The 11838-nt window shown below is 43.3% G+C and overlaps 1 protein-coding gene across 1 annotated transcript in view; it reads left to right on the plus strand.

Moving 5' to 3' along the window:
• KLC4 (kinesin light chain 4) overlaps positions 1-11701 on the plus strand; it is a 35670-nt gene extending 23969 nt beyond the window's left edge. The window contains 11 exon segments of the mRNA XM_075204542.1: positions 739-969; positions 5169-5247; positions 5460-5776; positions 5853-5889; positions 5892-5953; positions 7116-7289; positions 7547-7646; positions 7727-7779; positions 8057-8124; positions 8778-8886; positions 9524-11701. Coding sequence (XP_075060643.1) covers positions 739-969; positions 5169-5247; positions 5460-5776; positions 5853-5889; positions 5892-5953; positions 7116-7289; positions 7547-7646; positions 7727-7779; positions 8057-8124; positions 8778-8886; positions 9524-9712 — 1419 coding nt within the window. The 3' untranslated portion in view covers positions 9713-11701.
• Positions 11702-11838: the final 137 nt, after the last annotated feature.

The raw sequence follows: 11838 nt of genomic DNA on the forward strand, positions 1-11838 counted from the left end.
CTGTCTCCCGCCTCGTTCCCGGTAGCTGGGGCTCCTGTCTCCCGCCTCGTTCCCGGTAGCTGGGGCTCCTGTCTCCCGCCTCGTTCCCGGTAGCTGGGGCACCTGTCTCCCACCACGTACCGGTAGCTGGGGCACCTGTCTCCCACCACGTACCGGTAGCTGGGAAGGTTTCAGGGTTTGTCCACATGAATTGGGATTCCCCGTCTGTGGTCCAGGTCCTGTCAGGGATGGTTGGGAATGATCCTTAGTGGGAAGAAAATAATGTATGGGAATACAAATGAATGTGCCCTGAAAGCTGCAGCTCCCGTTAAATCAGCAATTGAAGGTATAATTTATATTCTGGTTCTGTTGCTTCCTATTACAGAATTAATCCTGCATCTGATCTAACCTGAGAAATGCAAAAATGAGTGAATATTGGACTGTGTAGCTGGATCCTGAGCGGGAGATCCCTCATCCCGAGTACTATATGTTACCACTAGAGCAGAGCATTTCCATTCTACATACGCACAGATCGTCACACTATTCAGTATGTGTTAGTTAGGGGTATAATATACACATTTTATTTTCTTAGGATTAGTTCCACTTTAAAGTGCCATATATTTTCTGCACTAAAGAGTTGGGCGACCTAAGATGAAACCGGTGGACTGGCGACCCATACAGACACTGTGATAGGATTAGTAATCACTGAGGGGCAGGCTGCCATGAGGCAATGTCGCTCCTAACCTATCATATCTACAGCTGATGATGTCGCTATCCAATCACCTGACGGCAGTGGAGTCGGAGAAGCAGAAGTTACGGGCACAGGTGAGACGGCTGTGCCAGGAGAACCAGTGGCTACGAGATGAGCTTGCAAATACCCAACAGAAACTACAGCACAGCGAGCAGAACGTGGCCCAGCTGGAGGAGGAGAAGAAGCATCTGGAGTTCATGAACCAGCTGAAGAAATACGACGAGGATGTTTCGCCCACGGTGAGTCTGTCACAGGATGATGCTTAGATGGGCTGTGAACCTGAGTATTTCAGAGCCCACAGTTTGCTCTGATAGAGTCTGTATTTATGTCCATCCAGTACAAATAGAAGACAATAGAGGGGGGATAGCAAGTTTAATATTCTCTTCCTGGAAAGGCTGATCATCATATTTCTAAATGAAAGATATTATCTGGGTCATATCTGGCACAATGCCCCCTAGGGGTAAATAATATATTAACATGCTGTACCATAGACATGGATGTTTGTGTTAAGAAGCATAATAACGTAAATATAATACTGACACACACTTCATGGGTCTGATTCATTAAGGAAAGTAAAGCAAAACAAATTAGTAACTTTGCACCTTGGCAAAACCATGTTTGGTCATTCCACATCAAATCAAAACAGGGCTTCAAACTGACTGTTTCAGACAGTTGTAATGAAATTTGGTATTATAAATGCTGACAATGGATGTAAAGAAAACCCCAAAATCTTAGGCTGATATGTGCACTGGTTTTGAAGTTATATGTCTTTAAAGCTGCAATGTTTTAACGAAAAATTTGCTTTTAATTTTCTTAAAATTGCATTTGTAGCTCACCTGATTGAGCTTAGAGAGTTGGGCAAGGTCTCATTTTAAACCTCTTTTTATGGACTTTCATGATATATAACATAGCAGTATGTTTCAATAAAAATTAAAATTGTAAAATTTTGATTTTCTCGAAGAGCCATATTTTAAATTATTTGAAAAACATCTCAAAAATTGTTCATTTTGTTGTTAATAAATCCCCAAGGTTTTATTTTGGGATCAGGATGGGATCATCTGCTACAAGAGCTTTCATTTTGGACTGTTTGTTAAAATAATGAAAATGAGAACTATCTAGACCTGTTCATTACTTTTAATTTATCTCCTTAAACAAACCCTTTGATGTATATTCATCATCATCAGTTATTTATATAGCGGCAATAATTCCACAGCTCTGTACAGAGAACTCACTCACATCAGTCCCTGCCCCATTGGATCTTACAGTCTAAATTTAAATTCCCTAACATACACACAGACAGAGAGAACCTACCAGTATGTTTTTGGGGTGTGGGAGGAAACCGGAGCACCTGGAGGAAACCCACGCAAACACGGGGAGAACATACAAACTCCACACAGATAAGGCCATGGTCAGGAATCGAACTCATTACCCCAGTGCTGTGAGGCAGAAGTGCTAACCACTAGGCCACTGTGCTACCCATAATATATTATGTACAATGACACAGTATGTTATTACTGAAATATACAGTACTGTGCAAATGTTTTAGGCAGGTGTGGAAAAAATGCTGCAAAGTAAGAATGCTTTCAAAGGTATAGTGTTTATAGTTTATTAGTATCAATTAACAAAACGCAAAGTGAATGAACAGAAAAGAAATCTAAATCCAAGCAATATTTGGTGTGATCGCCCTTTACCTTCAAAAACAGCATCATTCTTCTAGGTAGACTTGCACACAGTCTCTGAAGGAACTCAGCAGGGAGGTTGTTCCAAACATCTTGGAGAACTAACCGCAGATCTGTGGATATAGACTGCCTCATATCCTTAGGGTTGTCTGCAGACTCTCCTTATTGTACCTCTCTCCGCTACATTTCAGGAGTTGTGGATTTGGTCAGGATAGAATGATCTGATTAGTTATCCAGGTTAAAAATATAATAACAAGTTAGGTAAGTGGTTAACTATAGGATATAAACAATTATTAATGAAAGGGCTGACATCCTAGCAGTTGTTCCAGTACAGAGATGTGAAACATATAGCTAGTAATCTAGCTCAGGATAACACCTACATAGATGGATGTGCAGACAATGCTCACTGGGAACCCAGAAAGAGAATCCTGTGAATATATAAACGTCCCCATCTCCAGAATGTATTCTATACTTGGAGTTGTACCAGCGAAACCATAACTGATAATACTTATAACTGGCATTTCTAACCTTATACATGTAGCGTTCATGGCCCATAACATCATTTACTAGAGTCCGCCAGGGGAAATACTTAAAACGTTTGTGATCATTTTATGTCTTTCACATATTATAAGAAAGCTTATTACAGATCACTGCTGCTCTGGGTGGATGGGGCTACTTGATAGGTTGGAACTGGCTGAAGACTTCATTTGTTTCTAGTGTCTCCATGTCAGACAGGGTGTACATTCCACCTGTTGGAGTTAATGGATTCACCTTACACAGAACATCTACCATAGTAATCCATAAATCATCTGACTTCCTTGGGTATAAAGATGGTGATGGACCAGCTGGATGGAGGAAGGTCACTTTCACTTCATCAGTTTTTTTTATTATTATTATGTATACATGTCCTAGATGTCAGCAGGTGGGAGCTTTCCTTGGGATGTTGTCACTGTCTGTTCCAATGAATTTTGTCAGAATTAAAACATCTTGACAAAGATTGTTGTTGTGGATGCTGCATGTATGACAGCATGGCATTCAGGGTCCCAGGAATTGTTATTGTGTATTTGAAGTGATCATCTAAAAATATTGCTGTCTCAATATGTTCTTGTGTTGAGAAAGTAAAACACATTCCTGTAATATTTTCCGCTGCCCAGACAAAAATTTGTTGTGGGGTAAGAATCTGATTATCATATGGACGTTGCAGGCTTGCTCGGGATGGTAACCTCTACTCCATCGCAAGGCCCTTTCCCATGTGCAGTCCCTGTAACATACCACTGCTTCTATACCAAAATCATCTTTATGAGAGCAAAGGTTGGCACAGTTTTTCTTTTTAAATTGTACGGCTGACCCATCGGAGAAGTATAAAATCTTTTTTGCCCCTTCTACAAGCTGCTGTTCCTCCCTGTTCCCAGCAACACATTCTCCCAGTCTGATACTACACTGTAATTAAATGTGACGTTTGGATGTGTTTAAATTAGTGACCTAGGGGCTTTTATCCACTAATTAAAGCCCACACAAACCTAACCTGTAAAAGGCCTATTCAACACAACTGAAGTGTCTTTCCATGTGGAATATCTTTCCACTTTAGTTTACACGCCTGCACAGAAGTGGGAGCAGGCGCTGTCTGTAGAATCTCGTTACACACGCCTGAAGAGGAACGTTCATTCTTCTAATAAAGTGAACTGGGAAAATATTTTCGCTGATTTTTCTCAGGTGTGTAGCGCCTCAATAAATACAATTTTCTTGAATCACTCAAAAATGAAAGCTCTTGTAGCAGACGATTCCATGATGATTCCAAAATAAAACTTTGTGATTTATTAACAGCAGTATGAACAATTTTTAAAATGTTTTTCAAAAATTTTAAAATATGGCTTTTTGAGAAAATCAGAATTTTTATTTTAAAAATTTTACAATTTTATTTTTCATTGAAACATACTGTGTTATATATCACATGAAGGCCCATAAAAACAGGTTTACAATGAGACCTTGCCCAACTCTCTAGCTCAATTAGGTGAGCTACAAATACAATTTTAAAAAAATGTTAAAAGCAATTTTTTCATTAAAAAATATCAGCTTTAAAGGCCTATAACTTCAAAACCAGTGCGCATATCAGCCTAAGATTTTGGGTTTTCTTTGCACCAATGGCAGTATTTACTACACCAAATTGAATTGAAACTAGAGAAGGTAAGGTAGGATTTTTGTCTAAAATTGTGTTGATTCGATGTGGAATGACCCTGTTGCATTAGAGGGGGAGGTACATTTAAAATGTGGGGACAGCTTTATAGATGAGATAAGACATGTTCTAAATCAACTTTACAATTTAGTGTAAAAATAAAGCTATCAAGTATTAGTGTTCTACATGAAAAAACAGCCAGTATTTATGTGCAAAAAAATTACCTAATTTTCACCCCTTGCATTGTAACATGGTTTTGTCTAGGATTAAAGTTACTTTTTTTTTTTTTTGCTTTGCTCTCCTTAATTAATCAGACCCAATGTTTATCTATATGTCCCTGAGAACATTAGATGTCCCATAATAATCTGAGTTACATTTTAGGGATTTAATTATTTTATGATCATTGGTAAGGAAAGAATCACGATTTTAGTCCATTTTTTAATGTCCATCTGTTTTTCCCTGTACAATGCTTATAATTCAAAATGATATTTGATGAGCTATGAATGGAGTGGAGGGTAAATCCTTGTGTGCTGTGAACACACTTTATAGAAACCACTAGTAAGTGACAGTTCTGTCTCCTTCACAGGAGGAGAAGGAGATGGATCCTGCTAAAGAAAATCTGGATGAACTGTTCCCAAATGAAGAGGAAGATTCAACATCCGGAAGTGAGTATGAGAGAAGACCTCATTCATTATCACACATACCAAGAAGGATTATCATTGTCATCCCCCTCCTCACCTGTTTCCATTAACAAATGCTTCTAAATTGTTGACTTAGTGAGAGCTGTGTGTTTCTGGCACATAGACAATCCGCATATTAATGACTATCCATATAGGAAGATCATGAGATCATTCTTCTCCTCTATCCTCCCACTCAGTGCCGCACCAGCATGGTAGTGCAGCGGCTGCAGCTGCCCAGCAGGGGGGGTATGAGATCCCAGCACGACTCCGCACCTTGCACAACCTTGTCATCCAGTATGCATCTCAGGGCCGCTATGAGGTGGCTGTACCGCTCTGCAAGCAAGCTTTGGAAGACCTAGAGAAAACATCGGGACATGACCATCCTGACGTAGCAACCATGTTAAACATCTTGGCGTTGGTGTATAGAGACCAGAACAAGTACAAAGAAGCTGCCCATCTGCTTAATGACGCACTGTCCATCAGAGAGAAGACTTTGGGCAAGGACCATCCAGCTGTAAGTATGCTGGGATATTACACGGAGAGGTCTGCTGTCCATATCATTCAGGAACTGACCTTTCTCGTGTTTGTAGGTGGCAGCCACACTCAATAACCTGGCAGTTTTGTACGGAAAAGAGGAAAATATAGAGAGGCAGAACCTCTCTGCAAGAGAGCCCTGGAAATACGTGAGAAGGTAACACAAAGTGCCAGTCTCTTCTACCTGTGTCTCTGATCTGTCCTATGTGCCAGTCTCTTCTACCTGTGTCTCTGATCTGTCCTATGTGCCCGTCTCTTCTACCTGTGTCTCTGATCTGTCCTCTGTGCCCGTCTCTTCTACCTGTGTCTCTGATCTGTCCTCTGTGCCCGTCTCTTCTACCTGTGTCTCTGATCTGTCCTCTGTGCCCGTCTCTTCTACCTGTGTCTCTGATCTGTCCTCTGTGCCCGTCTCTTCTACCTGTGTCTCTGATCTGTCCTCTGTGCCCGTCTCTTCTACCTGTGTCTCTGAGCTGTCCTCTGTGCCCGTCTTTTCTATCTGTGTCTCTGAGCTGTCCTCTGTGCCCGTCTCTTCTACCTGTGTCTCTGATCTGTCCTCTGTGCCCGTCTCTTTTACCTGTGTCTCTGATCTGTCCTCTGTGCCCGTCTCTTCTACCTGTGTCTCTGATCTGTCCTCTGTGCCCGTCTCTTCTACCTGTGTCTCTGATCTGTCCTCTGTGCCCGTCTCTTCTACCTGTGTCTCTGATCTGTCCTCTGTGCCCGTCTCTTCTACCTGTGTCTCTGATCTGTCCTCTGTGCCCGTCTCTTCTACCTGTGTCTCTGATCTGTCCTCTGTGCCCGTCTCTTCTACCTGTGTCTCTGATCTGTCCTCTGTGCCCGTCTCTTCTACTGTGTCTCTGATCTGTCCTCTGTGCCCGTCTCTTCTACCTGTGTCTCTGATCTGTCCTCTGTGCCTGTCTCTTCTTCTATCTATGTCTCTGCCAGTCTCCTCTTCTACCTGTGTGTCTGCTCCGTCAGCTCTGCCCGTCTCTTCTTCCTGTGTCTGTGCTCTGGTCGCTCCCTTCTTCTACCTATGTCTCTGCTCCGTCATCTCTGCAGCACTCCCCTTCTATCTGTGTCTCTACTCCGGCTGCTCTCCCTGTCTCTTCTTCTATCTGTGTCTCTGCTCCGGCCGCTCTCCCTGTCTCTTCTTCTATCTGTGTCTCTGCTCTGTCCGATCTACCCATCTCCTCTTCTACCTGTGTCTCTGCCCTGGCCGTTTCTTCTATCAGTGTATCTGCTACGGCTGCTCTGCCGTCACTTCTCCTCCTCATCCTTGTCATATGATTGCTCTCACTGTGACAACTCGTCTTCTTGCACAGGTTCTAGGAAAGGATCATCCTGATGTAGCAAAGCAGCTGAACAACCTAGCGCTGCTTTGTCAGAACCAGGGAAAGTACGATGAAGTTGAATATTATTACTGCCGTGCGCTGGAGATCTACCAGGCCAGACTAGGACCAGATGATGCGAATGTTGCCAAAACCAAGAACAACCTGGTAAGGGGAAGATGTGAGGCTGCATATCGGTTAATAATGGCTTGTATATGAGAGTGAGACTTCTCAGGAGTAGGGTTAATAAGGTTGTGTTATATGCAATCTCTAGTTGATTGTATTGTAGAAACTTGTAAGATGGGAGAGGGGCATATCATATACAGAGGACTTCAGCCAGCACATGACAGGTAATGGCTGTATGTAGCATATGGGCACAGACAAGGATATAGGGGGCCTGTAACTACAATATTTGTTTTCCTCAGGCCTCCTGTTACCTGAAGCAAGGGAAATATAGGGCAGCGGAGCAACTGTATAAGGATATCCTCACACAGGCTCATGTGAAAGAGTTTGGTTCTGTGGATGGTAAGTTGTTTACAGAGTCACAAGAGCTAGCACTTTCTACAGTTCTCTGCATCAGTGTCCTGTTCCGTTGTGTCCCACAGATGACCACAAGCCTATCTGGATGCACGCTGAGGAGAGAGAGGAGATGAGCAAGGTCAGAACTGTACCCAGGAAATGCCAGGGATATTAGTACCAGGGATATCGCTGTGCCAGGACCAGATTGGCAGTGTTTGGGTGACACCAGAAGGCTCTGGTTCTGACTCAATAGAAGTAAATGTGTTATTGCCCATAAACACCTGGCATGTTGGTGTTCCCCCTGGCTGGGGCTGTAAAGGAGGGGAGGTGTCTTTAGGCATAGAGCTACATGGGGATATAGATGGGGGAGGGGTATATATGGGTTATCTGGCTGACATCTTATCTTTACCTTTCAGACGCCTCACAATGACAGTACGCCATATTCTGAGTATGGTGGTTGGTACAAAGCCTGTAGGGTAAACAGGTTAGTTGTCTATTTCCCATCCTCCAGTATTGTGATAATGTATCCTCCTGCAGGAAATGTTTCACCTGACAGATCTGCCCCATCCACATATTCCTGCCCCACACATTACACCGTGCAGAGAGGATAGGGAGCCGCAGTCCCGCAGACGTGGGGAGGTGTCTGAGAATACCTGGCTGAATTCACTGTACCTAAGTTCAGAGCCTTTCATGTCCCCCATACCAGAGAGAAATAAGACCCCGATTATGTGACCGCTTTGCTGGGATAGCTCTGTAATCAGATTATTTTACTGTCCTCTTTTTTTTTTTCTTTTTTTTTATTTGACCCAGAAAATTTTGGGTTAACTTTTGTCATATTTTATCTCAGGGGTTGGAGATAACCTTACCCCCATCTCCTGCTCTATGCTGCTGCCATTTAATGATCCATATGGAAATCTGGGCTCATGTGGCGCTGGCAACTCCATATTGCCACCTGGTGGATATTATGGGGATGACAAGTCTAAACAGCTGCTGTTCTACTGTTTGTCCTGATGAGGATTGTGGATCTCTTCACTCATTTTACTTTCACAATATTTGTCACTTGCTTTCATTTCTGTGACCTTCACATTCCAGCAAACACCCGACTAATACCTGAGTATTCATATTTCCTTCATATAGTCCCACAGTGAACACCACCCTTCGAAACCTAGGAGCTCTGTACCGGCGTCAGGGCAAGCTGGAGGCAGCTGAGACACTGGAGGAGTGCGCTGTACGTTCCCGCAGACAGGTAAGGGTCTATGGAGAGATGCCTGCATGTAAGTAGATGGCTCTAGTGACGGAGAGTTGGACTCTTTGGCTGGTGTAGTGTTTCTGTCACTGTAAGTGGAGGGTGTCTTGGTAAAGTGAAGCAATGTGGAGTTGGGTTTCAGTAGGTCTCATAATCAGGAGGTTCCTGGTATTGGCCGGGTTAATGTTTTGTTTTGGGCCGTTATTGATCTGCCCTAGAAGTGATGTGGATTTAGGGGTCTGACTGTGTCTCTTTTTTCCTGCTCCTTGGAAGAACAGAGCTCCTCCGTAAGTCCATTTCATTATGCTCTGTCACGTGTGGTTATCTGTGGGTCCTCAGTCAGGGTATAGCTACCACCTGTGGGTACACAAGTTGCATCCATTATGTAATGGAGACGGTCACTTGTTCTATTTAGTAAGATGACATGCGCTTCACCCTTCATTATGGTGCCACAATGCTTGTCTCTGGTGGGCGATAACACTAACACATACGTGGGGACTGGCTCCTTCCCATTACAAAGTATTTACTTTCATTCACAGTTAGTGGTGGGGGTAAGGTGGGAACTTGAAATGATAAATAAGTAATCCTGTCTCTTATCACAGTGGAGCCTTACGGTTTTCCCCCAATACTGCTACAGGGACTGGATCCCGTCAACCAGACAAAAGTGGCTCAACTTCTAAAAGAGGGTGAGACCCCCGAACAGAGGAAGAAAGGGCGTGAAAGCACCCGAAGCAGTGTCAAGTACGAGAGTAGCACTGATGGAGCCGAAGAAGTGAGTATGGGCGGCGTGGAGTGGAGTGGGGTAAGTACATATCCTACATCATGACCTCCAGGAGCGCAGCGACAATCTACACTCCTAACAACTGCCCACCGCAGCTACTGGCTAGATTGTGGGTACCCCTTTATTTACAGGCATTTTCATATGTTTGATTCTTGTGGGTTTTATAAAAAGGATATATGGAAATCTTCATAAGTTTTATTTATCTCCGTAAGTGGGAGTGGCTGTACTAATTAACTAATTATTATTTATTGTCAATGAGACCGTGCCCCCTATTTACCAATTCTGCAAAAAATGTCAGCACATCAATGCACTTTATATTAGAAAGAATTGGGGAGCCTCTTCTTATTAATGTCCGTCTTCCCAGCATTTTGTGCTGGGGGCAGGAGTGTCTCTAATTATCAGACAGACCCCGACCTCTCTCCTTGTGTCATGGCAGCTGGTGGTCATCTTCTATGACTGCATGTGTCTATCTCACTTCATAACCTTCTCCTGCATGTAACCCCACCTGTTATAACATAGCTGCCTGTGGTCTGCGCGCTGCGTTCCCTCCTGTGTGTGCATGGAATGAGGAATTCACGTGTCTTCAAATCAGTCATTAGTAGTTTGAATGGTGAATGTGGTGGATATCTCTGAGATGGTGACACTTCGTACTCTGTCTGGTAGAGTTTAGTCATGGAAAGGTGGCAGCAGAAGTATATTCCTGATCCAATTCATTATTGTGACTGTCATGATGTGAAGATAAAGTGCTTATTTTCCAATGAGTAATGATTTAGCCGGATTTGGCAGTATGAATATAGAGACTAAGATTCCCCAGTGAGGTATCATGTTCTAGACATACTATAAAGTCATTTGTTATGGTATAAGCAGATACAATTTATCTGTCTCTTATCTCTGTGTTTAATTGAAATGATTTTATTTACATATCTTTACATATCCCTTCCTACAATGCTCCCTTGGTTCTCTGTATGTCTTGGGCTTCCATCCTATCTACAGTCATATCCATCCCCATTCTCTAGACCATGCACCAGCTTTCATACCTGTAGCATGAAGGATAGACACAGCTGCAATCTAATTGCTTCTATTTTATCATGTGGACTACACCTAAATTCCCATCCAAGGAAGGAGGCCATAGTCCACCTGAAATGTCTGGTGCTGTGGATTTGGGGGCCAAAGAGATGAGCGGTGTGTGCTCCTATTACCTCTATTTCATGTAACGTCTAATGCATTGGAACATTGTATCATGGAAGACACTACGGCAATGTTGACTAGTGATAGAATGGTGTGGAGAGGTAGACGCAGTATTAGAACATTGTGTTAGGACCACCAGAAAGGATCTAGTATCCATATAATGGACTAAAGACCTGCACTGGACCATTGATTAGTATCAACATGATGGGGGATATTCACATGTATCCTTGTTGTTGGTGGAAGGACCAATGCTGGAATATTGGCCAATATCCCTGAAATCACAGTAAGCAACGTTTAATCTCTGAATTTACCTGCCCATTATAACAGTCTACACATGTTCTATCTAGCAGGTTAGTGTGTGATTGGATGGTGATGTCACACAGAGAGCGCAGTCACCCGTCTATCTAGCAGGTTAGTGTGTGATTGGATGGTGATGTCACACAGTAAGCGCAGTCACCCGGTCTATGTAGCAGGTTAGTGTGTGATTGGATGGTGATGTCACACAGAGAGCGCAGTCACCCGGTCTATCTAGCAGGTTAGTGTGTGATTGGATGGTGATGTCACACAGTCTATCTAGCAGGTTAGTGTGTGATTGGATGGTGATGTCACACAGTGAGCGCAGTCACCCGGTCTATGTAGCAGGTTAGTGTGTGATTGGATGGTGATGTCACACAGTGAGCGCAGTCACACAGTCTATGTAGCAGGTTAGTGTGTGATTAGATGGTGATGTCACACAGTGAGCGCAGTCACCCGGTCTATCTAGCAGGTTAGTGTGTGATTGGATGGTGATGTCACACAGTGAGCGCAGTCACACAGTCTATCTATTAGGTTAGTGTGTGATTGGATGGTGATGTCACACAGTGAGTGCAGTCACCCGGTCTATCTATTAGGTTAGTGTGTGATTGGATGGTGATGTCACACAGTGAGTGCAGTCACCCGGTCTATCTATTAGGTTAGTGTGTGATTGGATGGTGATGTCACAA

This window comes from Mixophyes fleayi, chromosome 3 (genome assembly GCF_038048845.1).
Source record: "Mixophyes fleayi isolate aMixFle1 chromosome 3, aMixFle1.hap1, whole genome shotgun sequence".
NCBI lineage: Eukaryota > Metazoa > Chordata > Amphibia > Anura > Limnodynastidae > Mixophyes > Mixophyes fleayi.